This window comes from Cladophialophora psammophila, assembly GCF_000585535.1.
Source record: "Cladophialophora psammophila CBS 110553 chromosome Unknown aczJe-supercont1.9, whole genome shotgun sequence".
NCBI classification, from domain to species: Eukaryota; Fungi; Ascomycota; class Eurotiomycetes; order Chaetothyriales; family Herpotrichiellaceae; genus Cladophialophora; species Cladophialophora psammophila.
The window spans coordinates 238532-263772 of record NW_006912930.1 but is presented as its reverse complement, the minus strand read 5'-3'; the positions used below and the strand labels follow the sequence as shown (position 1 = coordinate 263772).

Here is a 25241-nt window from a genome sequence, read left to right as displayed (position 1 = left end):
ACAACCACGAACCCTTGCACTCGCCTTCAAAACCATCTCACTCACCTCCATCGCCTCAATCACCTCTACAGCTCTTCTGCCAGTTGTACGTTTGGACAGCAAGTGAAAAAATTAAGCCTTGTATTTACTGACAATGGTGGCAAGGCGCAATAGCTCGATGTTTCTGAACATAGATACCCATGGAGATATCGATCAAGCTATGTGTGGCGGAGAGGGCATGAAGCACCTCAAGTGCCCCTGGACATTTTACCACGGAGGGTGTTCGTGCATGTTAGCAAAAGGGGTTGTACATGCAACCGCTGTCATAACCACGGCTTGCAATTCTCATGCAACGGCTCGACCATATCTCTAACCAACGCCTTTCGAAATTCAAAGTCGTCCTAGCTAGGACTGCAGAATCTACTACCGAAGAAGCATTTGACGCACTGTGCCACTGCAAGCCGATATTGTGGGAGTAAAGGGTTTGTCATGTCATCAAGCCAAATTGATGCCAGTCGAAGTTTGCCCCAATAGTCGGCCGGTACGGGTATTGCACAGAAATGATCCCCAATCGTCTTCTCGTGCCAGAGCTCAAGAAGCATGATTCCAAGCTCGAGGAGTGCCTCCTTGGGTTGCAGATGTTTCGCTGAACGGTGAGACGCGGAGGAGAACTCGCGGGAGATTACCGGTTTGGTGAAATCGATGTCCACTGCTGACACGCTTTTGCCGTTGCCATCCGGTACCTTCATAAATTGAATGGTTTCTTTCGACCAGCTCTTGTCCAACCATGGTGTTTCGTATAGCTGCATTAGAGAAATGGCAAGCGTCAACGCCAAAAGCATGCGGTCCCTCAACGCAATCCTCCTATACTGACCACCCTGGATCGAGAGGAACTCCCGCAAGCAAAGCACGTCGAACTTTTTCTCAGCAGAAGAAAGTGACGGGCATTCGCGGTGGTCGCAATGCAATTTCGCCTGAGAGGCAATGTACAGGTGCAGCATCTTGTTGGCAGTAATTGCGCAGTTCAGGGAGGAGCATAGGCAATCCACTTTTTGGGAAGTTGCCGGCAGAGCCACTACGGCCGACGGTATTGAGATTGTAACCTTCGGACGCGGATTGGGCCCTGTTGGCGGCTGTGGCAAGGTGGCCGCTGATCCATTGAGATGAGCCTCTTCGAGCATTTCGACCTTGCTCTCATGCCAAAGGATATCATTTTGGGGCTGATCGCAGCGGAAGACAACCTCAAACACCGGACCCTTAGTCGCCGCGTGGTCTGCTTTGAGAGCGGCACGAGTAAGAGCTGGTGGCCTTCTGTCGAGCCTCAGCTTAACTTCATGGGATTTGTGGAATTTACAGGTCCATCCGTTGGCAATGGCCGAGTACAGCCTCGCAGCATTGTCCCTGGATTTCGCAACTGCCACTACGAACTTTGTAGCTGTGCGTGAGATAGCCCCTCCGCTCGCCTGTCTGCTGCCGCCACGGCAGCAGACAGGCGTTCGAGAACAAGAATGGATCTGTCAAGTTCCTGAATGCTCTTATCAACATCCGAGCGACCAAGAGTCAGGTTGAACCGCGCTCTCAGATCGAAGCCGTTGCCAACGGCAGTTCGATTGGCTTGGACAAAGGCACTCAGACTTCCAGGTTGTGTCTCTAGCACATTTTAGCCGAGCAAAGTTATCGTTTTGGCCTCACTAGCCTGCATAGAAACTGACCAGATGCCCTGCAGGCAGGAAGCCCTCGATATGAGCAGCGATATTGCGCACAACCTCTTCACAGGCTACTATGGCAGACATGTACAGCTGATTCGCCTCTGTGCCCAAATAAGTCTTAACCCTCTCCTTCAGGTAATTGTCGTCGTGAAGTAGCTCGAACAGCTGCTGCGGGTCTTCAGGTATGTCATCGACGTCGACCCCAACCCTAATCACCAATGTTCGCACATTCTCCGTTAACAAGGCTGTCTGAAGGTGCAAAGCATGGATGAGCTTCTCCACATGTTTCCTCCGGCGGAAAAAGACAGAAGCGCGGCTGAGGCCCGGTTTGTACAGATTAAGTGCCGGTAGAAGTATCGGTATTACTGCAAGAACAGTGCCAGCAATCTCAAAGCCCGACATTATTATCCAGCTTTGAAGGCTGCGTTCCCTCAACAGCAAGTCCTGCAGCCTAGAAATCAAAGATTATGATCGAAGATTGCAGGACCAGCCTCACGTCGCCACTGAGTGCTCTTCACTCGATTCCTGGGCAAACGGAGACCACCACAGTGTCTTTGGCGACACTGTCTGCCAATGCTCTCCAATTATTTGCGGATCTCGCCATCATTGCACCTGATGATGTAGAAGCCCAGGGTCCCTCAGCCGATCTCAGCATTCAGCAACAACGTGAGAGACTAGTTCTATGGACGTCCAACCTTGGAGCCACGCACCTTGGTCATAGTTCGTTGGATTATCGTCTTCGGCAAGCTGATGTGGTGCGCGATGCCATTGAGGCCTTCTTAAATGACCTGTGCGAGTCACTGCTCGAATGTGAGGCTTCCCTTACAACCTCGAGCTCGCAATTCCTGACTTGACTAATAGGTAAGGAGTTCCTCGTTCATGGCGACCTGAGCGTCATGGAGGACGTCAACGCGTCTGCCGAGACGGAACGACTTCCCGACTACCCAGATCAAGCAGTTGAAGCAGTTGAAGCCACCCAACAGAGCATGCTGGAGGCCGATTATGGCTCAGAAAGTGGCGGCCTTGGGGAGCAAAACTTCAGCTTGATTCTTCAGAGCATAGCGGAGACAATCAACTGCCTTTACAAAATCGCCACACGCATCAGGAACCCTACGACCAGAACCTTGTCCAAGAAGGTCCTCGAGTTCGCAATGACAGATCGCGAAACCGGGGTTGATTTGGCGGAAGAGTATGCCTCGCTTGATCGGAAACACTTGTGTGAGGTGTTCAGACATTATCGATTTTTTGACCTATTTTGTTCCCCTGAGGAGGCCGCAATTACACCTCAAGCTTTAGACTCCGCTCGAAGAGAACCATTGGATTTCCTCGCCCAGCGTCTTGCAAAGGCGAACACTACTCGACGAAAACAGTTCGCATACTGGAGCCGACACCGAAAGAAGCTCGATGCATGGACTATACGAGTTCGACAGGAACAACCTCAACAAGCTGCACAAAGCGCACAAGGCGCCGTCACTCTTGCACGCTCGGTTCATGCTGACTCCATAGTCCCTTCTCTGCCGACTACCGCGACTACTTTGGCTTCGGCCCAAATTGACCTTGGAGACACCGAATCCATGGTTACAGTCTCAGATTACGCGGTATCAAATCGCAGCGCCTCTACCACTAAGAGGGAGATTTCAGAAATACCAGAACCGCCTTCAAGGCTCAAGGGCCAGCGCTATTTCGAATGTCCATACTGCTTGACACTGTGTTCTGGAGCATACCTTGGAAAGAAGGCATGGAGGCAAGTTTGACCTCTACACCAATTGAAATGCAAAACCTTAACATATCCTTTATAGGTCCCATTTGTTGCGAGATCTGCGCCCGTACGTCTGTACATACCGCGACTGCTCGGAAGCGACCTCTCTCTTTGACACGGCCCAAGCATGGGTTGCCCATGAAGATTCATGCCACCGGCGAATCTGGCGCTGCCTTGAACATACCGAAGCAACATTCCTAACGATTGCCGCGTATAAGCACCATATAAGAGAGTTTCATGCGTCGAACCGCACAGAATTGGAAACCACAGAACTGCTGCGCGTGGGAGAATCTGTACCTGAGCTTGCTGATCGACCTTGTCCAATCTGCTTTGCTGACATTTCAGATGCCACTGCACTGCAGCAACATATAGGAGCCCATATGATACGTATAGCTCTCTTTTCTCTGCCGCGCTCGACCGGTGCAGACGACGACATGGAATCAAGGACCAGCTGGTCCGGGAGAGCAAACGGCCATCGTTCGGACTCGTCCCAGACTATAAGCAGTGACAGTTTGAGTGCTTCAGCTCGATCCAGGGACGATTATATGAGATCGCTTCAAAATCAGAAGAGGGGAGAGAGTAGTACGTTGTCTCAAAATGCTTTGCTACATCTGGAGACTACAATGTCGGAACAAGAAGCCAATGTAAAGGTTGAGCAATTCCTATCATATCTGAGCCAGTCCCACTTGGAGAACCAATCAGCAGATATAGATACTCCATCAGCCCATAAGCCGCCAGGAATGCTAGATGATGGGGCCTCTCTTGCGTCCTGGAGAGCTATTCCAGATGATATCACCGCACGTGAACGGGCGAATGATGCTGCCGCGGATGCCGCCTTCCGTGCCGCAGCAGAAGCAGATGCTGCTCGCGAAAAGGAGAAGAAAGAATCAAAGAGATTTTCGTCGTGGTTTGATGGATGGCTGGGAGGAAAGAAGGCTGATAGCTTAGATGCGGGTCCAGCTACAAACGCCGAGCAAAAAGTCTACAGAGCCAACCTAGGCGAATCGAAGATGAGACTGTATTATGATAAGGAACTCGGAAAATGGGTGCACTCCGACAATCCAGATGCCGCAAAGAAGACAGCAACCCCTCCACCTCCACGAATGGGTGGTACCCCTCGGCTGCCACAGGAATTTCGCGAATTCAAGCCCCGGGACAATCTAGAATCTCGTACTGAGATCGCTTGGCTTTTGGCATAGAGAAGTTGAGAGTCCGACAGGGTGAAGTTGATACTAGACCAAATTCTAGGTCCCAGGAATGGCATTCAAAGAGCGAACCTGCCTTGGAGGCTCAACAACAACAATATGGCAAAGATCCATATCTTCGACCTGAAGATACATACCAATCTCCTCCCCAAGCTCCCCAATCAACACATGAGCTAGACAAGGTACGCCACTGTCAAAATTGTGGAGAGGTAAGTGCTGATCCTGAGAATCACTTCAATCTGGCTGACATACTCGTAAAGACTCTCAACGAAGAAAAAGCCATCGAACTTGGTGAGTATCTTCTGTCTTTATCGAAGGCTCTTAGTCTAGCACTGACGATCTGGCAGCGGGATATTGCACGCACTGCTATGAAGCATTAATCGCATCGAGACCAAAACATTCGAAACCTAAGGAGCGGAGAAAAGGCCGATACCGCGATATCTATCAGCCTTCCCCTTCCAAGTCAGTTGAAGTACCAGAGCCGTCCGAAACATTGCTTGACGTCGTCACAAAGGAGTCGACGGAGCCGATTTCGCCGTCACGGGACTGAGCAGATCGATCACCGACTGACAAAAACAAACTCAATGCACCCCCAATACGCCGAGGTATCTGCCCCTAGGAAGAATTGAAAGACGCCTGCGGCAGGGAGGTGAAATGAACATTTGATTCTCTATTCTACAAAACCCTTTTTCCAGAGACGGTGATGCTATCTCCCTTTCGGCTGTTATACTTTATTCTCACGCACCCTTTCCTTCCTTTAGGTGGCCGAAGTTGTTTGGAGCCAGCGGATGGCATGGGCACAGGCCAGGCCAGCGCGTTAGCTCCGAGATCACCACCTCTGTCCCAATCCAGGCCGATGAGCGCATTGGCGGCCTTTTCCACCGCGCTCATTTTAACCACATTCACCCAGATTCCAACACCCATCTATCTATCTGGCGCTCCAAGATGGGGAAAGAAGAGTGACAGTCGGACAGCCGGACAGTGTACGTATCAGGGCGCAAAGTGGTTAGCTGTAGGACGACCTACGCGACCGACGTGCTATTGAGAATAAAAGCTTGTTGTATAGTCGGGAGCTAGGAGTGAGCAACATTTGCTGTCAAAGGAAGAGATAACCCTCGACCAGAGCAAGGCTGCCTCTATCTTCATAACAAATACCTCCTTCATGTCGCAGCTCAGGAAGACACCGTGTTAGACTGTGCCACTTTTTCCAAAAGGGGAAAACCCCCTCGCGTGCGTGGCCTCCTATCTATGCTCGCCCCCCTTTGACCATAACACCTTCTCTCCACCACCAAACCAAGGTGATCGTTGCAGCAGGGCCCAAGGCCACACATCCTAGCACCAACCCCACCAGCGCCGTCCCCAGATTGATGTCCTTCTTTAATCCCACCCTTTTCAGATCCCAAATCGCCAGGTAAGCCCACACCGCGGAGGCCGCGAAGATGATCCAAAAGTCCGCCTGGAAGATGCCGTGGATGCCCTGGACCAACGAGAGCTGTACCTCTCCCGCCGAGGGGGGGAGGAACATGTGTTCGAATGAGTGCTGTGAGTCGGAGGAGAAGAGACACGTCAGGACGACTGCCACATGGGAAAGAGCGGCGACGGCGAAGGAGACCGTGTAGACTGTATTGAGATATCTCACGTCGTCGGCTTCTTGGGTGGAAGAAGCTTTCTCGTGCTTCGCTTGTTGGGCGGCGGCGGCGGCGTGGCCTTGAGAAGAACCGGCGTGGGAATAAACTTTTGATAATAACCAGAGTAGCGCGTCGACGTACCCGGGACAAGGCTGCCAGAGAGCCACCATAGCCTGTGTCGTCCACAGATCGGGCGCCGAGTAAGGCAGGAACATCAGGGCCGTGGGGATCAAGTATCCAATGACCAGTGATGGGAGTAATGCCTTGGCGTATGGCAATGAGACGTGTCGTGACTTGGTCCAGTAATTGCTTGAAGATGTATCGTAGAGGTATGCCAGGTAATAGATCGGGACTATGATCGCTCCCCCGACCGTTTGGTAGAATAAAGCATATACGGTGGTACTGTGCCCCTTGTTCGTCAGCGTCCAAAACCCAACGATGAATGCATGGGAAAGGAAAGGATAAACACTAACAATCTCGTCAAAGCAAGCCCGTTCCTCTCTCTGCAACTCTCAATCGCCCAGATAGCCAGGATCGAAAAAAACGAGAACAGAAAATACATCATAAATACGAAGAATCCCTTATCCCATCCCGCAGCACCGTTCATGAAGGCTGCAACAAGAAAGGAGAGGCCTTTGTCTACAGCTGCTATACCGGTATACGTGGTGCGAAGGGGCAGCGGATGTTCGGTGAAGTGGTTGATTGTGGTGATGTGTTCCATTTTGTCAGCGACGCCTGACTTTATGGAGGCGATTCGGAGCATGTAGACCGCAAGAAGGGACAGTGCGGTAAAGATGATGGCGAAAAAGTACCCTGTTCCATTTCTTGGTGAAACGGCATTTTTTGACGACGTAGATCTGGTCGCCATCTTTACAGACGTAGTACAGAGAATATCGTCGAAAAGATACCACAGAATTATAGCACAGTAGGAGCGGCTGGGGATCTAGTATCTGGCGGATATATCATATATTGATGAATTCCGGAGCTCGGGTGCCGTTCCGAATGGGATGGAGCCCAGAGCTAAGTGGACCCACGTGACATAAGATGGCACGCCTGACACTCCATTGAGATGAATAGGGGAGGCCTTGTGGTGCTGTTGGAGAACAGAGATTCTCACTGGCGTGGCCCTGCAAGGCAACCCTCTTGCTCAGCGGCATATGGCCCCTTTGGGCATCCATCAAAGTCTTGGAAGTGCTGGCGCGTGGATCCTGCTTCGTAATCCCGGGCTCCCTCATAGACACTGGTGTTGGATGTGTATCGTGAGCGAATACCTCACTCGTTACATAGACACGTACAGTCTGGAACGGGACACACACGATGTCTTTCGAACCACATCCGTGCATGTGCGGCGTGACATCCATGAGAGCACTTGAGGCACATCACTGTGAATCGAGACATTGCACTGTCCCACTTCCGTGCTGTCCCAACCGTCTTCATTTCGCTTTCAGGCTCTTGACCTGGAGCTGATCCTGATGGCGCAGCCACCAGAATGTCGGGGACCGTGTCCACTCCTTTGCTGGCTGCCTGGCTAGTAGGAACGGTCGTCCTTGTTGAGGAGTCACTTGTTGAGATTTTCGAGTTCATTTGTACTGAATGTCTCGGCCGGGGCGAGCTGGTTCCCTTGGCGGCTGGCCCTGGCGTGGTGTCGGGTCCCAGTGTCGTCTGCACACTGCCCGCAACGCTCGCGCTGAGATCAAGACTGGGTTTTCCAGCCTGGTGCTTTGAAGCCTGTTGAGGCCCATACCATGGCAGATACGATTCGTCAGGAATTCCAAGCCAAAGGTCACAAACACCACAACGAGGCAAATGACGTTCGCATCTAGGGCAAACGATTCCAACGGCTGCAGCCTTCTCCTTAGTGAGCGGGTGCCGAGCTGTTTCCACAACTTTGTGGCCTGGTGCATTTTCTCCATCCACCCCAGCCAAATGTGCGATACTCTGTGCGCAAAATCCACAGACAAGACGTACTTGTTGCTTTGCCGGCGGTATGAGCGGTCTCCCTGTTTCATCTCTGGCAACATTTTGGCAGGCAATGTCGAATCGAACTCTATCAAACTTCAGATTCCAGCTGTTCATCATGTGTCTATAGGCATCTTTCCAGGCATTGAACTTGCAAAGCACTGTTTCGTCATCCAAATATCGTGGAACGGTCGAGCAAAGTGCCAATACCGCTGTCTGCAGGTCACCGAAGCGCTGGACGTAGCTGCTCATAAGGCTAAAGGCAGGCTGCGTTGCCGTTCCAGTCAGAATGACACCTTCAATATCTCCTGCCGTCACAGCATCCTTGGTCGCTTGAGAGATGTAGTTTGTCAATTTCGAGTCGTCATAGTGTCGCAAAGCGATGCAGATGCGGTATTTCAGAGGAAGAGACTCTTCCGCAACTACATTTGACCAATCTCCAGTTTTGACATATGCCAGGATCGCGCGGGCATAGGGATCAGTCAACTCTTCGCTAAGAGACGAAATCGCGTCAACCCAGTCATCCTGCGCATCTGACTCATCAGGACTCATCGTTCCAGCGTCATCACTTCGGGCTTTCTTGAATTCCCCCGCAATTGCCATGGCCAACATTTTGTGGGACTGATTAGCAGTTTTGCTGCGGAGAGCCTTATAGGCGAGTTTACGATCCATCGCGAACAGAGCTAATGCTGCTGCTTTGGTGTGTTGGTTTTTGGTCACTAGTCGTTTGACAATCAGGTCGAGTTCATCGGATGACCAGGCTAAGCCGGCTGAATGGAGGCAGATCAGCCTATTTGCAGTGTATTCGGTCGTCATTCTGTTGATGCTGGGTATGTTCAAGCGTCGGACCAGGTTCTCAATGGTTTTGCCAAGTTTATTAGGGCTCTGACCGAGTTTTCGATGCTTGGGATCGATGTCTTCCATCCAAAGACCGTAAACACCAACGAAAGATAGATCGAAATTATCTTGTGCCATATTGCCGTTCTTGGATATCTTCGCGGCGCGTTCCACCCAAGCCCAGAAAGACTGTAGCCAATGCGAATCTGAGACGATCGCTTTGTTCTTGGACGGGTTCAGAAGATAACCTGCTTCACAACGCAGTCGCTGGATAGAGATCAATACCATGAGGTCCGGCAGTGGCACGTCCTTCTCGTAAAACCCTAAATCTGCGTACCATGACTGGTCATCTAGACTCGACATTCTTTTTGTGTCGGGAATCGTTCTGTTCTGTCGTGATTGCTTGAAAGTTTGTCTGAGAAGGTTTCGGGGCTGAGCTCGGCGGCGGACTTGATCGATCAAGGTTCCCGGTTCTGTAGTAGCAGTGGGTAATTGTTCAACAAAATTGTTGCCTTTATATAGATATCCAGCCGAAGAGAGAGTTGCAGGGCCTGGAGGAGGGCTTGGTGATGTGAGTTTGACTTGACCCTGTCCATCAAGTGTCAGCATCTTTGATTGTCTCATCTTTGTCGTGGCTGTTGTGAAGTCGAAGGACACGATTCTCGATTTCTCATCTATTGGTAAAGACGGATTTGTATATGGCCTCTCGAGGTCCTGCGCTCGATCGAGAAAGATTTCTTGCGGTGCGCTGGTCTCCCATGAGAGATCATGACCTGCGTCGTGTTCAAACCTGTATGTCTCCGAGGAGAAGTCTTTGCCCAAGTTGTAGACTTTTAGATGCCCAGTACTGGAAAGAACGCCCAAACAACCTCGCTCAGCTTTAGAGAACCTCACGCTCCAAATGACACCTGGGCTTTCGACCACGCCCTTCAGTTCCAGGGATAGCTCAGGCTGGCGGCTCTCATTATGTGAACCTCCGGAGAAGCCCATTTGTGGTGCGTTGACACGACTGATCATTCTCCGATCCCAAACACATATCGAAGGATCATTTGTCGGATAGCAAGAAGCAAAGTAGTTCTCATCAAGCCAGTCGATGGCCAGGTTATGGACACATCGAGTAGCAAATTGCAATCCATTGCCAATGGATGGCTCCCTCAAATCATACAGCCTGACAAACTGGCCTTTCACCCCCGCAACCAAGAGCGAAGGGTCGTCCTGAAAGAACTTCAAACTGGTGATGGGTTCCCCGGTCGCTAACTTGTGGAGGGGATCCGAATAATTCTTCGAAAAGCCCTTTGACCCCGATGCAGGTAGCCTCTGATTGAAATCCCAGATATTCAGACAAAAATCTGTCCTTACTTTGTCGAGACCTGCGGCCAAAAGATTTTGGGTATTGAGAGCCACGGCGTTGCAAAGGCGCTGGCTCCTGACTTGAAAAGACAGGGAGTCCTGTTGGCCCTCTGCTATGTTCAAAAGAGTAGCTTCTCCCCCGGCCTGACCTACAACAACAAGATCTTCATTGACGGGGTGCCAGTCGAAGGCGCGAAATGCCGGGACCTTGCTGGAGGCATGAAGAGTTTCATATCTGAAATTCTTTTTGGTCTGACTGGTGATGTTGCACAGCCTGAATGACTTCCCGACGACATCGACATACAAGAATCTTTGCAGGTTTCCAGGAAGGGAGTTTTGGGAGAAGCGAATTGCGGTCTCCATCCTGTCGCTGTAGAAGTGGTAGGCTTCTGCCTGGACAGCCTATTTCTTCATTCCATCCACTGCATGGATCAAATGCCACCATATAAATCGCCTCACACTTCAGTCAATACAGATTGTACAGCCTTTTCAAAGCAACATAGTATGGGTTACTTTGGTTACTGTACAGAGCACAATTGATGAGGTCCAACTGCCTGTCCGAAAAAGGGTTAGATCGAGATCCTTGGCACGCGACGGTCAAGGCGGTGAAAAGCGGCAGAGCTTTTGCTGGAGGAATTTCACTTCGAGGCAGAGAGATTCGGTGCCGTTTAAATATTCTTTGCTGCTCCTGTTGACGGCACGTTTTCTCCTTGAGACTAACTTCCAGGTCTTCGGCTGAAATGCAGAATATTTACCATGGCAAAATACAGACCTCCACGCTCATCTACTGGCCACCGTTACAGACCAACTCGTCCTCAATATGATTCCTATCGCCCACAACAAGATCGATCCCGCGAGATGAACCGTCCCGAGCAAGATTTGGATCATGACGGTCGCGGGAACGGTTCCAGTCGAGATGAAATAGACCTGCCACCCGTTCGGTCTGCGGTCTCGAAAACAAAGCACGAGCGAGCCACGAACCCCTCGACAAAGATACACTCTCTACGTAGGTTGTTGGCATCACGAGAGCTGCCTGGGACAGTGCGACAAGAGAAGGAGCGAGAACTAGCTGCGTTGCTCTTCGACCAGAGAAAATCTCAACTCGCACAGGATGCCAGAAAGAATTTACAACGCTACCACTTTGTCCGCTTTATGGAGCGAAAGAAAGCAGAAAGAGTGCTCAAGAAATTGCTCAAGGGGAGAGATTCTGAGGAATACCAGGAACCGGCATATAAAAGTAAACTTGAGAAGCTCATACACGTTGCCGAGGTGGATATCAATTACACCAAGTACGCACCGTTGGGAGACAAGTACCTTAGCTTGTTCGTTCAGGAGGAAAAGGACAAAAAGAAGCAGAAGCCGAAACTGGACAACGGAGAGGTTGGGAACTTTGATGTGGATCAGGAAGAGGAGTTTCGCCATTTCGCCGACCAATTGAGCAATGTCGTTCGCTCTGCGACTGGTGATAAACCACCAATGTGGTATGAAGTCGAGAAGTTGATGAAAGAAGGAGAGGCAAAGCTGCAAGCTCTACGCGAAGGCAAGTTGACCACCGACAACCGGCTTGAAAAGGAGCTTGCCTCGCTTGGCGGAAAGGAAGAGGTCGAGATGCGCAGTGGGAACTCAATCCAGCTTGAGGAAACGAGACCTTCGTGGCTCGATGACGATGGCACCATCGACCCAGCGGATCTGGACAGTGAACAAGATGAGGAGATGAGTGACGGTGGCTTTTTTGAACGTTGACTTTTCGACCGGTTTGGCAGGGTCCACGATTTTCCTTGACATTACGATGTTACGACTCGAGATACCCATAGACCGGAATCGGTCGACGAATGCAAACCGATTCCAAACAATTTCGAATATTGATGGTCATCCCTCTCGTCGATGTGATGACTTTGCACCAGGACACTCGCTTGTCGGCCTAGTATGCTTGTGACATGTTCCACAGCATCAAGATCTGTGACAACGCATCAATGCCTGTATACCTGAGATCGAACAATTGATACGAGGTGATGGCGGTGTTGCGAACCGACGAGAGCTGGTCTTTGAATCAAACTAATGATGATCTCTGACTACTTGCCGAGTCTACCAGAAGTACCCTTGACCGTCCCCTAGACACCTCTACGAAGACTCACCTCTACGGAGACCGTTGTGTACTCACCTCTCACACAACTATTGAACTTGCTTCACCGATCTCGAAGCCTCTCAGCCCGACAATACCATTCCTCGGCTAGCGCACACGTCTCGCTTTCTCTTTGGTACAGCGGTCGGATTGTCGGCTGCCTTTCGTCGAGATACGTTTGCTTACGTCCTTTCAAGCTTTAAACTGAGCTTAAGCACAACATCTAACCACAAGGAAGCTGGCTGAGATTGATGGTTTCACTTCAGCTCGTGCCTCAAGCAGATCAACCAGCAGTCAGACTTCGATGAGGTCCATCCTTCAGGCCCATATTACCCTCCCGATATGAATCACCATCTGCCAACACCATCTGAACCAGTTTTCCAACGCTTCGAAAACGCCTCAACAACGCCCGCGGGTTTTTAGCAGCTTGTTTTAATTACAAAGGACAACAAGAGGGAAAGATGTCAGAGCCCAAGGAGAGAATCTCCCCAATCAGAAAGGTGAAAGCTGCGTTCGCCAAATCGCCCAAATCTCCCACATCGGACAGAATCAATTTTTCGGACAGAATTAGCTTCGCGGACAAATGCACCGTCACCGAGCTAAACTCGCGGATGGAAGACATATACTTCAATGATCCGAAGTCGCGAGAGAGTCTGAGCACCAATCCAGGGGATAACGCAAAGCACTTGGCAGAGCGACAGAGGTGCACAACGGATAATTGGAAGGCGGAGATTGAACGGCGAATCATCGCGAAGTCCAAAATGGTAGACCACGCCTATGGCGATAAAAACCCGTTTCGGAATCAAGCTTATGGGCATGGCGACGGACAGAAATGATCAAAATCAGATGAAAAGAAAAAGGGAAGGCAAGAAAGGTATACCCTAATGTGGCGAGCATGGCATCTACCTAAGCCTTCACGATCGAGATCACAGCGCTCTTCTCTAGGCGAGGGGGCGGAAAGGAGGGGGACAAGAAACAAGACACGAGCAAAAGCGTACAAAAAGGCTTTCTGCACCCCTGGGGTCACAAACCAGCCTCTTTTGCGCCTTTTTCTTTGCTTGATATCAGAGCCTTAGGCAGCCAGGATTTTATCAACAAATGCAAGTGCAGGTGCAAAGAGCGAAGAGCGAAGAGCTCGAAAGAAGCACATCGAAAGCCTTCGCCACGCAGGCCGTTCCTTTCCCTCGTGGTTCGTATGGCCTCCGTCTCTGTGGATGAATTGGTCAAGCGGCTGGCCAGCCGGCTCGCTAGCCTAGCCAGGAAAAGCTCTCGTTGGACTTTTTCGCAATGGCAAAGGGGAAGAAAGAACAAGCACAGTCAATCCTCCATATGTGATGGAATGATTGACAGATAGCCAAGATAGATTCTACTCCAAGCTACCTAACTACGTAGCTCGGTAGGTAAATACCAGATACCAGATACCTAGCGAGCAGGTACATAGTCCGAAGTAGCCAGCCGCCTCCCTTTTGAAAACAAGCTTTGATTGTTGATCGCTGGCCGTTGGTCTTCGATAGTCATGCATCATCCCATTCCATTCCATTTCGAAATGTCGTCCATGTTTATAGAATCGATATCTCCTCCTGTTGGAATCGAGCCTGCCACGTGATCACAGCGATGCTACACTACCGAGATTCATCGCGAACGAAAAGTCCTATTTGCTAAATACGGTCGGTCTTAGCGAGCGAGCGAAGGCTGTTTTAACCTGAGGTTTAACTGAGCCTCATTGAGCAGTCATCACCTACAAGTAGCACCCTAAGCAGCACATTGAGGCTACAAGGGAAGCCTAGTGCCCCATCTGGCTCTCCAGCGATCAGCTACGCTTGCCTCTCAGCTAGACATCTGTTTCAAGGCGCTTTGCACTAAGAGAAGGTAAATCCACGCCCAACTCACCCTCCTTTGGAAGACACGATGTGGAGGCACAGTCACGCAGTAGCCTGTCCGTCCGGCTTTCGACGTGTCGGTATCAGTGGCTACGCTGGTTCAACGTGTCTCGATCACATCTTCCACCAATTTATGTGCTGCGCCCTGCATTGCAGTAGTTCAACCGGCGCGCAGCACGTTGCACCAGCCAGAACCACGAGATATGCGCAAGGCCTCTTCGGGACTACCCCGCCTGTATCCCTTTTTCTTTCCCTCTCAAATGCGCTGGCACTTCTCACACAGGAATGTTGGGAAAAGCCTCAAAGTCGCTTGAACATGTCGCAGGTTCACGGGGGTTTTGGAGCGGATTGCCTTGGCATATCGTGTTCTCCATGTTGCTGAACAGGCCATTGATCGAAAAAGGGTCAAAAACGAGGTACTGCAGATTGCAATACCTATTCTAAAGCAGTGCAAGGAGAATACCACTAGTGTTCAGAACCACTTCAACATGGCCATATCCTCAATCGAAGGCCTGCCTACAAAAGACACGACGGGAATCCGATTGCAAGCGAGCATGGCTGAAAGGGATATGAAACAGTTTGTCAGGAACATGGAGCTTCTTGCGCACACTCACGTATTCCAAGAAGCGAAGAGGCTTGGGAATATGAGGGGGCGATCGTGCAGTTGGCTACGGAGATCGCCTAGAGTATGGTTGGACCACGGGCTTATTGGACATTTCCTTCGGTACGGAGATGGAAATTGTGGTCAAGCCTTACCAGAATTGTGCCGAGTGGAATGAAGCTGTTCAGATGTTAAGCGGAGCTTTATTCGGCGAGTTCGGGGTAGCGAACCATATTCGCAACGACGGCAAGAAGCCATCTTCTTACGAAGAGTGGCTGATAACGGCAGACAGATCTGTTCGTGGAGATTGGAAGGCTAACCTCTGGGGCATCGAACTCGTCTCGCCCACAAATTGGAACGTCAGATTCAGGTTATTCGACGCGTATCACCGAGTGTGGACATGCCAACGATTTTCCAAGAAATCGACAAACAAGACAGCATGACGGCACCGGCTAAACTGATCTGTTCAGACGGCCATGGTTTGCGCAGTCAAAATTTTCGGTGCAATTTCACGCGCCTCAGGAAGTCCGGGGTTACAATCGAATTCCGTCAACCGCCCGGCTCTAAAGACGGAAGGGATACGGTCTCGTGGACGCAATTCGTGATTTCGTTCATATTGGGTGGATCAGTCGCCTGAAATCGACCCAGGACATGGGACTTTGTGGCGTATGGTCTTTCGTGGCTAGGAGCGTCATGGGTTCCCCAAATCCAGTTGCCCGATGTGGCTTTTCGTCGACAAGGAACAGCTCTCTGTGCGACGGTTGGAGCACCATGAACCGCTGGAAGCACGGCCTTCCCAGCCCGAGCAGCCACTCACGAAGCAACAGAGAGGTGATCTGAAAGCTAAAAGAGACTTGGAGTCTCTGCAGAATTACAATATCTTGGACTCGGAAGAGGAGGAGGGACTGGCGCGGAATATATAACAACAGGACTTTGGGGGGCCTGGAGAGCCTCTTCACTTTTTGGTTTTATACTATTCCTGACCATGTATGAGTTGACAATCAATCAGAACATTTGGTTCAGAGAATGTCCGGAGCCCGGTTTCCTCGACAGGACGCCGCGGTCGCCGATGAGATAGATAGTCGCTAGGGACATCAAAGACATCGGTCGGTGTCTTTGTTTTCGTAGAGATCGATTGGCAAGGCTGGATGAAGCGTCGGGAGGTGATGGCCGCAGGAGGGCGAGGGCAAATAACATGATTTATCGGTTGCCGGGAAATATCTTCCTGACAGATCGCGCGTAAAGAGAAGATGATTAGAACATGGATAGACTATGTACCTAGGGATGGCACTCAAACATGAGATGGATGGGAGTACTAGGTGTCAAGTTCCAGTCGAAGGCCAATTAATATCTCCCCCCTCTATCTCTTCCCCACGGCTCGAACGACATGACCCGGCATCCATTTCATATTTTATATTTCATGGTGAAAGACAGTCCTTGGGATAGGGATAGGGTGAGTCGAGTCAAATTGGAGAGTCCCCGATTCCGAGGACCCAACATGCACCTTAAGTTACTTTGATGAATAGAAAGAGCAACACGACTCACAGAGAACTCTGGTAACACTCCATGACTATCTGCAGCGCCTCATTTTCGAAATCTTACGAGACCCACCCAGCAGTGCCTCCCAAGCGGCACTACTCGTCTTAGATCCTCTGCAGCAATCCCAGCACCGTATTCTTCGGAAGGGCACCAGGATATCCGGCGGCATACCAACATGAACAACATCGCTCTCAGAGACCTCGTCGATACTCCAAAATTCAAACCATTCTTCTCGCGCCAACACGATTGGCCTATTGCACGCGTTGCATTGACGCGTGGGATTCTGTCCAAGCAGCTTCAGATTGTTCAACAAAGATTCAGGTGTGTTTGATGGCATATAGGCCCCGAAATCTATGTCGCCTAAGGGGTCAAATTTGGAGAGCTGACGGAGAGCTAGTTCGGTGAGTGTTGGGACCTGAGGATTCTCCGTCGGCCAATAGGTCTTTTTTGCAATGTGGGCGCTATTCTTCTTGCGAAGAAGTATCTTCCCTAATATCCTCGTCCAGCAGAAGGATTCCTCAAGACTCATCCCATCAGGCCGCATCCAAGGATTTGGGTGTAATCGAAGCTCTCTCAAGCGGCCTTCAGTGATCAGGTCCAGGATCTCCGTGGGAAGCTCTGACAATTGATTTCCAGCAATGTTCAAAGACACAAGATTGACCAATTCCCCTATTGCGGCCGGAATGGATGTGAGATTATTGTTGCGGAGAGACAATTCTCGGAGGTTCCGAAGCTCGAAGATAGGACTTGGCATTCTCGTGAAGCAATTGTTGCCCAAGAAAAGTCGCAACTGGGGTTCAAGGTTGGTCCCAATATGTAGCATCCCTGGAGTTATCTCGTCTTGTTTGCTCAGTGTTTGAAGGGACGTGATTTCAGCGGGTAAGCTCGACAGAGACATGGATCTAACTTTGTCAGCATGATTCGGGTTTGATCTTCGATCTGGGTCACATACGTCAAGTCCGCATTCTCCTTTCCTCGCTCGAGACACTGTCTGATAATCGCGCAAACCTCCTCATGCTCTCTGGGAACCCGAGCCGTAATTACGGAAGCTAGATTCGCTCTCAGCTTGCTTTCATCGCCCCTATCTGGCCAGGATGTGACGGGTTGCGCCTGTTGATTCTCATCAGTAGCCTTTTGGTGGTTGTCCCAGGCCTTTTGCTGACTGTCCATAACCCTTTGCTGATCCCTCAGAAACTCGTCTTCCATCGTGATTGAATCACTCGAGGGCGGATCCTCACTCTCACTGCCCATAAACACCCCGGAGTCGAGGTTTCTCCTAAACTGGCGCTTTTCCCTATGACCCTTCTTGTCTGTAGCCTCGGCCGGGTGACGATCCCACCAAGACCCCTTGTAGGTACGTTTATTCCTCTTGCCCGAGACGTAGTTCTCGGCCCCGGGCGCTGTCTCGTCGCTGGAGAAAAGAGCAGGATCGCTAGAGGCGGCGGGCTCGTCGTCATGGTCAGAACGAGTTCTCTTCCGCGCAAGAACCGGGGATAGCGGAGGCCGAGCTCGAGTTTGAGCCATGGCTCGGGTGGACTGCGAGAGAGGAGGAAGATCAGGTTCGTCCATCGTGCAATATGACGCTTCTGGAGCCCTCTTAACTCGCCAGGCGACGGTCGATCGACGGGAGGGTTCACTCAGAGATGGAGCAGTAGATAGAAATAACAAACACAAAAAGCAGCCAACAACGCCGTCGAGAACGCAGACGACAAACGGAGGAGATCAAAAATAATAGCTGGTACGTTAGGCACGTGGGTGGGAAAATGACACGCGTGGAGCAAAGGAAGCGTGGCAGAGCCAGCACGCGTCCTGTCGGCGAATTTGGAAAGAAGTCACAAGTCTTGGATCTCCATTGACATCACCATCACCATCATCATTCCACGTGACCTCATTCCACCACCACAGCTTCCCGGCAAGAGTCAAACGCCAAAACGCCAAAGATGCTCTCTAACCCCATCAACCGCTCCACACCCGCACCATGCATGCATCCAACAACACACACGACATAAATCGCCCATCAAGAAAGACGTCAACAATGTCGGTGAATGACAGACTGTATAACAAGTACCAAAGTAATGCCTCGAAGTGAACTTGGTACGTAATATTACCACATCTCCCGCCTCAACGTGTTAGTGGCTTGACCTCATTTACGAGCCTTTCTGAAAAGTCATGATATACATCTGGCAATGTCCACAATATTTACTCGGTACACAGTACCTGGTCCTGAATAGCAGATGGTCTCGTGCCCAGGTCACCGTTCGCAGCATGTCGTCTGCCGGGTGGATACGTCCCCGCAACCGGGCGAGGGTAGACCTGGTGTTCGTAAAATCAAAAGCACGACAACATGAGACGTTCTGTGTTTCATAACGTTTCTTAATTCAAATTACAAGGCTGCACTACCTAACTATCTGTACAGATGGAGTCGTGGAGGAAAAATGCTTCTCAGATGATTCACCACCATTTCGTAAAATGAGACCGAGACTCTCTTGCATGCTCTCCGGGTGTGGGACTGGCTGTTCATATCCGTCATCATCGTAGACTCTCAGTATTGCATCCCCTAACCCCCTCCCCAAGAACCATTTCCCCCCCCCCGGTCTGCATCCACTCGGTCTGGGAAAAAGCAAGAACCGCCATTTCCCAACACTCATGCTTGAAACCAAAGTCCTGTACAATGGCTGGCGGTCCGACTCATCTGCGCCCCGGGCGTGGATAGCGTGTTCTCCTAATTTGCAACTTTGACACGTTGGTAATTCGTGAAAGTACCGGCTGCGGCACAATCAGGATCCCTACAGTCAGTCCTCCGCAAGGTGCCTCAAACTCTCTCAGAGATCAAAGTGTTGTAATCCAGACAAGTATAAATGAGCATGCTGGTGCTCGTGACGTGAACATTGACTCAGTCAAAAACATGAGGAAAGAAAGAAACAATATCGACTGGATACTGCGCCGTGCTGGGCATGTCGATGGATGTCAGAGGCCTAGGGCTATAACGAGCCCAAGAAGACGGCAGCGGCGCCCGCCAGGGCGGCCATTGCGAAGTTGATTTCCTGTGCGCTCGCTCCGCCAGTTGCAGATGCGATAGGCGGCGAGATAGCGAGGCTGGAAGTAGCCGGGGCGGTCAATGTCGGCTTGTTGACCGTAATTGCGCCCGTAGGGGTGGTAGAGGTGGCATTCCAGCCGGTGGGGTGGGCATAGTAGCCGCTGGAATTGCTTGTCGTTGTTGCGTTGGCATATGTGAGATACTTGGTAACGGTAAGGGTGGTCGAGTAGGAGGATGTGACCGTGATGGTCGTCTCCCCCGACCAGTCCCCGGGAGGCAAGTCAGCAAGAGCCGCTGGGGCGAGCAACAGCGCAACCGCTGCGATGGCCGAGCTGATGCGCATCTTGATTCGAGGGTCTGCAATGATCTTATCGCATCGACCTGTGTGCGTAGAGCTGGAATTTGGTTCTGAAGTGCACCGGGGGGCGCCTTCCGATCGCGGCTTCGAAATCTCGAATGCTGTGTCTTAAGGAGTGTTTGGCGTCGCGCAAGGCGAGCTGAGCGAGCGCTGCTCGAATGAAGGTGAATGAGTTGTGACAGGAACTGAGAGGGAGCTCAGCAACTCGGACGACAGCAATATGCTATCCTGGGATTCTGATATGGGGGAGGGAGAGGCTCAACAGACAGAGAGGAGTAGGGAGGTACGAGAGTATATGTGGCGGCCAAAAGCATATCTGATGGGCTGGTTTGGCCAGGCACGGGCAGGGGTGGAGCGCTGGCCTGGCAGCGGTAGCATCGTCCTGCATCGTCGCAGAGGCGGGCAGATTGCGTGCGGGCATGGCGCTGGTGTCGACAAGTGACAGCACCAACGATCCAAGTGGTTGTCTGGCTGATTTGAGTTGGGTTGAGGGTTCATTGATCGTGGAGAAGCAGTGGATAGAGGAGTCAAAGGCGTCTCCATCGGGGGCGAGTGGGCCCCTACCTACCTACCGGGTAGGTACCGAAGTGGTTAAGCCTGGCTGGTTTGCGGGCCTAGTGCGGGCCTGTCCTCCGCTGCCGGCAAATGCCAGCAAATGCCAGCAAATGTCAGCCATGCCAAATTTCCCGATGGCCCGCTAAGGGCACCTACAGTGCAGAGCGGGCCCCTCTGGTCGACCTCGAGCGCCCCTATCGCCTGCACCGGCGTCAGATTAGCCCATCTTAAGCTGCCCATCGTCTTCGAAGGCGCCAGGAACGGGCCAAACTCATTGGAAACTTCATCTGCAAGAAGCCCCCCGTTGGTGCCGTCGCCCATGATTTGAAACAACGACTTCAAAATCCACCCTGCGCGCTCCGTTGCCCATTCGTCCAAGTGTCCTCTGCCTGCAGCCCCTGACATCGACGTTATCGGGGGTTCGAGGTGTTTTTTTCTGCATTGGAGGCTAGGGAGGCTGCTCACTGGTTGATCTCTGGGCTTCCTTCTCTCGGATCGGCCCTGCACCGTCGAGGTACAAGTATTTACTACTTCTTGCCACTCGAGTGATTTCTTTTGGCCAAGTCGGCCTTGACCTCATTCGTAGCCGCTGGCGCGAGTTGTCCAATTTAACCTGGAGCTGACCAGAGTGCTTTGTCTGTGTTTGACCAACCGCTGGTGTTGCCAGTCGCCGTCTGCACACACTGTTGTCAAGGCCCTCTCGCCGCCGTGGATTGCACGACCTCATCTGCAACCCTTCGGACAACGGCCGATGATAACTTGTGGTTGGTCCCTGGTGAGCGCAGTTTGAGATTTGCGGTCTGCATGAGGCCGAGGCTTTGGTTGAGACTGCTACTGTGCACCGTCCTGACCGAAACCAAGCTGATTTTGTTTCTCCAAGCAGAAGCAAGCTGCCAACTTCGCTTGTGGTAGAATTCCAAGATAGAGCAAGCCCTAAATGCATACTTGGCACATACAAGAATCTAAGTACATACCTACTTAGGGAGATGAAGACTTCTGGGAGAAGGGTGGAGAGTTGGACGGATGCTGTTGTGACCGCTTCGAGCACTTAATTACTGGGTACTTAGGTAAGTATGAGTTCTGTGCAACAAGCCCCGGTCTCGCTGGTGCAAGAGCGACATGATCGACTTTCCCACCTTGCCATTCTCGACAACGCGGAGAAAACTTGGCCTCTTGCGACTTGTCCTTCATCCACGGCACGTGTCCGCTCAGTGCTGTTTGTCTCCAGCCGAATGTTGAACAAGAAAAATATAGTTCAGATGAGACCTCAGAGATATGGCGAGCCCGCTAAACAACCTTCAAAACGGGATCACCTTCTGACCACTCCATACAAGCAAGCGAGATGCAGTCCGCAATTGCAAGGAGATTCGAACGAGATCCGCACAGCAATGTAGGACCTGATTCATCTGCTCTGCGGTCGATCTCCTTCGAAAACCGTCTTTCTGCAATCTCAACCGGAACGATAACATGGCAAACGACTGGTTAGCTATGCTGCAAGCTTCATCGAGTCGTCCAAAGATGGTGCAAAAGATGGTGTGGTATCTTCTCGCTTGTGTATCTCAGCGACGCACTATCGACCAAAAGCGAGATGCACCTCTTCTCGCGGATCCTTTCTGGGGAAGAAGCGGAGGCCATCACTCTCGATAAGGGATCCTCGCTCAAGATCACAAAGACGATTTCTTTGCTTTTGTGCAAGGCACGGGGTGATACAACTCCTCGATACGGAGGACAAAAGTGCCGAGCTTCTCCTTTCCACTTGCATACAACTCGAAATTCACCTTCCCAAAGTTTGAAGACAATTGAAATTCTGCTCATACATCTTCCCCTTGACAGTCCGAGGTCAAAAGGTAGAATCCCCTTTTTGCGATTCATCCCACACTACCCAGTACTGCACCTCATAAGCCCAAAAAAAATCTCCGAAGCGCCCATCGTGCTAAGTTGAAAAAGGCTTAAGCAAATTCGAAGCGAGAAAAGGGGACCGGCCTCAGTTTGTGTCCACTCTGTGACAACTCGGACTCAAGCCCCCAAAGCCAAAAAGTTCCACCCATGATATATGGGAGGGGGAAAAAAAGGTAGAGCAAACCTTGGGAATCTATGGTGGCTGGGAGACTGTTTTCTGGGGAAAGTAACGGTGGTGGCTGCCTTTTTGCCTTTCACCAGCCCCGCTTGTCCCCTATTCTGCAGGATCTTGACAGGATAACAATTGATTGCGCTTGGTGGGCTCTTCCGTGGTGATGACAACTTCTTGAAAGAAAAAAAAAAAGGCGGCTGGTCGATTGGTGTCCATTCGAAACAACAGATTTGCTAACGGCAAGTTCGGGTAGAACAAGAAGGGAAAGTCGAGCGGCACAGGTCACGAGCTCTCAAGCACATGAAAGTACAAGTGGGTCACGAATGCTTCGTCTGCCCGGCATATTAGACGCCAAGGAAATCAGAATCGGGATCAGCACACAGGCACGGTCAGTCTCGTCGGAAGTGTGTACTAGCATTGACATTACTTGAAATCTATATATTGGTATCAGTATTATTAGTTAGGTCAAGTACTAAGTACCCCCAATGGCGAGATGCTTATACATGGTATCTTGGGTATCGTCGCGACGTGATAATCAGACATTTCCCCCTCTTCTCTCTGCACACGACTCCGTGGAATTAGTAAATATTATATCATTTCGTGAAATCCCCCCTTAGTCATCTTAAACGAGTGACCTGTCGCACTGCGGAAATTTGTGTGGTTTTGTCGGGAACAAAGGTTGGGTATCGTGATTTTTTTTTTGAGGTCGGGCAAGCAAAGAGTAAGTAGAGACCTCAGGCTTGACAGTGGAAGGGGGACTGGGAAATCCCTTTTCGGCACTCAGGCAAGGAAAAAGATATCCGTCGGATTTATCGAAAATTGGGGCTAGTCCGGAGAACAGGGCGGATATGATCTCATTGACCTAATGCTGAGAGACGGCCAGCCGCTTACACAGCGCTGGTGGCGGTGGTGTCAGCAGGGGCGGGGGCGGTGACACCCTCGCCAGCGGCAGCAGCCTCAGCAGACTTCTCGGTCTGAGGAGCAGTGCCCGGGGCGGCGTTGACGTCGCGGATGTGGATGCCCAGACGCTCCATCTCGACGTTGCGCATGCCCCAGATGAGGACGGCAGCGGTGAGGGCTGTTCGAACGAATCGTCAGCGATCGCATCAAAGTAGGCATTCAAAATGGTAACTCACGCTTAATCAGGATATCCAGGACACCATAAGCGACGGCCTCAGAGTCGGGGGGAATGACGTTACCACCCTCGGAGACACCCCAGATGATGGGGTAGACGATCCAGAGTGAGACGACCCAGGCAGAGCAGACGGTGTAGACGCGGAGAATATCTTGACCGAGGGTGCGGGCATAAGCACGTCCCTCATAGATGAGGGCGAAGCAGACGAACAAGAGTGCAACGGTTCCGAAGGTGAAGAAGCCTGTGGTATCCAGAATTAGCAACTCTGCACCCGAGTATGACGAGTCACGTTTTGCAGGACGTACCCCACTTGTATTCGCTGTGAACAAGGGCACCAACGAGAGCCATAATGACCCAGACTTCGCCCATAAGCAGGGTGTAGAGAAGAGTCGAGGTGGGGAGACCGCAGGACAAGAGCAACATAGTAAGCAAGAGCGGAACGGTGATGAAGTAGTCGATGTAGCGGACATAGAAGATCTGGCGCATGTCGCCGTGAACTTCGGGGTCGCTGCGGACCCATTCAACCAAGATGGCGGTCCAGCCCAAGTTGGAACCCATGCAGAAGTACGAAATAGCAGGGATCAAAGTGAGGCCGGCGGCGATGTAGTATAGCAGACGCTGCGATCGCTGCTTGAAGAAGGACAGGGCCATGAAGGCGAGGGTGGACACGGTCATAACCGCACAGACAGTCCAGTACCAATCGCTGCCGGCGGCAGTGATGTGGTTGTTGGTAGTCACCGTGTTGGTGAAACCATTGTGTCGGAAGACGTTGTTGCCCATCTTGAGAGGAGTGATTGGTGTGAAGGTGGGTTGTCGCGGGTGTCGTTCAAAAGTGATGGGACTAGATTTTGCAAAAGGACTGTTGGCCTCCTAGGTCACGATTGTGCTGATTGAGGTCAGATTGGATATTGTGTTCCGGAGCGAAAGGGGGGGGGTTTAATAGATGAGCGTCTCGTGCATTTGGGATACGGACTCTCGCGGATAGCAGCAACGTGACGTCGATTCGCTTCGATCCGTCAACAGGAAACAGCAATGTGCATCGAAGTCAAGCATTGCCGGAGGATTCCTGGAGCAGTTCCCCATGTCTTGACGCTGCCGTATCAGCCGGGCGTCGAGGGAATCTTCTGGCAGAATGTAAGCTGCACTGCAAGATTTTCTCATCTGGGGAGGGTCATCTGCCCATTGAGCTGCAAGGCTCTGGCTTGACTCCAGCAACCTCTTTGTTTTCATGTCCCAAACAGGTGACCGTTCCCAAGCCACTCACGCATTAGCTCAACTTACTGTTGGCGTTGGAAATATCGCATTGCAAGATAACTGGTTGTAGCGTTCAGACTTGGTTAGCCTAAACGCCTGGGCAGCAATCGTGGTGGTCTGAGATTTGTTGAGGCTCCCGTGATGGTCAGTCGATGGTTTGAGCAAACCATTGCGCGCTCGGATGTCGTCGGCTTCGACTGTGACAGCAAATGCAGGCTGATGGCTAGCGCAGACCGCCTTACCCTGGATGAGAGTTGGACTGG

At 51.3% G+C, this 25241-nt stretch overlaps 10 protein-coding genes across 10 annotated transcripts; 4 read left to right on the top strand and 6 right to left on the bottom strand.

The window, feature by feature from the left end:
* Positions 1 to 380: 380 nt before the first annotated feature.
* On the bottom strand, positions 381 to 2090 carry A1O5_06308 (uncharacterized protein; the record flags this gene model as incomplete). The annotated part of the gene is made up of 3 exons (XM_007746902.1): positions 381 to 1406; positions 1460 to 1629; positions 1688 to 2090. 3 exons carry the CDS (start codon positions 2088 to 2090, stop codon positions 381 to 383), a joined length of 1599 nt encoding a protein of 532 aa, XP_007745092.1.
* Positions 2091 to 2155: 65 nt separating this feature from the next.
* Positions 2156 to 3442, top strand: A1O5_06307 (uncharacterized protein; the record flags this gene model as incomplete). Its single annotated transcript, XM_007746901.1, has 2 exons — positions 2156 to 2498; positions 2550 to 3442. The coding sequence occupies 2 exons, from the start codon at positions 2156 to 2158 to the stop codon at positions 3440 to 3442; spliced, it is 1236 nt and encodes a 411-aa protein (XP_007745091.1).
* A 628-nt stretch (positions 3443 to 4070) lies between these two features.
* Positions 4071 to 4646, top strand: A1O5_06306 (uncharacterized protein; the record flags this gene model as incomplete). Its single annotated transcript, XM_007746900.1, has 1 exon — positions 4071 to 4646. The coding sequence occupies one exon, from the start codon at positions 4071 to 4073 to the stop codon at positions 4644 to 4646; it is 576 nt and encodes a 191-aa protein (XP_007745090.1).
* Positions 4647 to 5898: 1252 nt separating this feature from the next.
* Positions 5899 to 7148, bottom strand: A1O5_06305 (uncharacterized protein; the record flags this gene model as incomplete). Its single annotated transcript, XM_007746899.1, has 2 exons — positions 5899 to 6682; positions 6754 to 7148. 2 exons carry the CDS (start codon positions 7146 to 7148, stop codon positions 5899 to 5901), a joined length of 1179 nt encoding a protein of 392 aa, XP_007745089.1.
* A 404-nt stretch (positions 7149 to 7552) lies between these two features.
* A1O5_06304 (uncharacterized protein) lies at positions 7553 to 10789 on the bottom strand (the record flags this gene model as incomplete). The annotated part of the gene is made up of 1 exon (XM_007746898.1): positions 7553 to 10789. The coding sequence occupies one exon, from the start codon at positions 10787 to 10789 to the stop codon at positions 7553 to 7555; it is 3237 nt and encodes a 1078-aa protein (XP_007745088.1).
* A 393-nt stretch (positions 10790 to 11182) lies between these two features.
* Positions 11183 to 12169, top strand: A1O5_06303 (uncharacterized protein; the record flags this gene model as incomplete). The annotated part of the gene is made up of 1 exon (XM_007746897.1): positions 11183 to 12169. The coding sequence occupies one exon, from the start codon at positions 11183 to 11185 to the stop codon at positions 12167 to 12169; it is 987 nt and encodes a 328-aa protein (XP_007745087.1).
* An 840-nt stretch (positions 12170 to 13009) lies between these two features.
* On the top strand, positions 13010 to 13804 carry A1O5_06302 (uncharacterized protein; the record flags this gene model as incomplete). Its single annotated transcript, XM_007746896.1, has 2 exons — positions 13010 to 13312; positions 13625 to 13804. 2 exons carry the CDS (start codon positions 13010 to 13012, stop codon positions 13802 to 13804), a joined length of 483 nt encoding a protein of 160 aa, XP_007745086.1.
* A 2823-nt stretch (positions 13805 to 16627) lies between these two features.
* On the bottom strand, positions 16628 to 18137 carry A1O5_06301 (uncharacterized protein; the record flags this gene model as incomplete). Its single annotated transcript, XM_007746895.1, has 3 exons — positions 16628 to 16663; positions 16720 to 17470; positions 17521 to 18137. The coding sequence occupies 3 exons, from the start codon at positions 18135 to 18137 to the stop codon at positions 16628 to 16630; spliced, it is 1404 nt and encodes a 467-aa protein (XP_007745085.1).
* A 1412-nt stretch (positions 18138 to 19549) lies between these two features.
* On the bottom strand, positions 19550 to 19948 carry A1O5_06300 (uncharacterized protein; the record flags this gene model as incomplete). The annotated part of the gene is made up of 1 exon (XM_007746894.1): positions 19550 to 19948. One exon carries the CDS (start codon positions 19946 to 19948, stop codon positions 19550 to 19552), a length of 399 nt encoding a protein of 132 aa, XP_007745084.1.
* A 3528-nt stretch (positions 19949 to 23476) lies between these two features.
* A1O5_06299 (uncharacterized protein) lies at positions 23477 to 24504 on the bottom strand (the record flags this gene model as incomplete). The annotated part of the gene is made up of 3 exons (XM_007746893.1): positions 23477 to 23667; positions 23726 to 23965; positions 24030 to 24504. 3 exons carry the CDS (start codon positions 24502 to 24504, stop codon positions 23477 to 23479), a joined length of 906 nt encoding a protein of 301 aa, XP_007745083.1.
* Between the last annotated feature and the right edge of the window lie 737 nt (positions 24505 to 25241).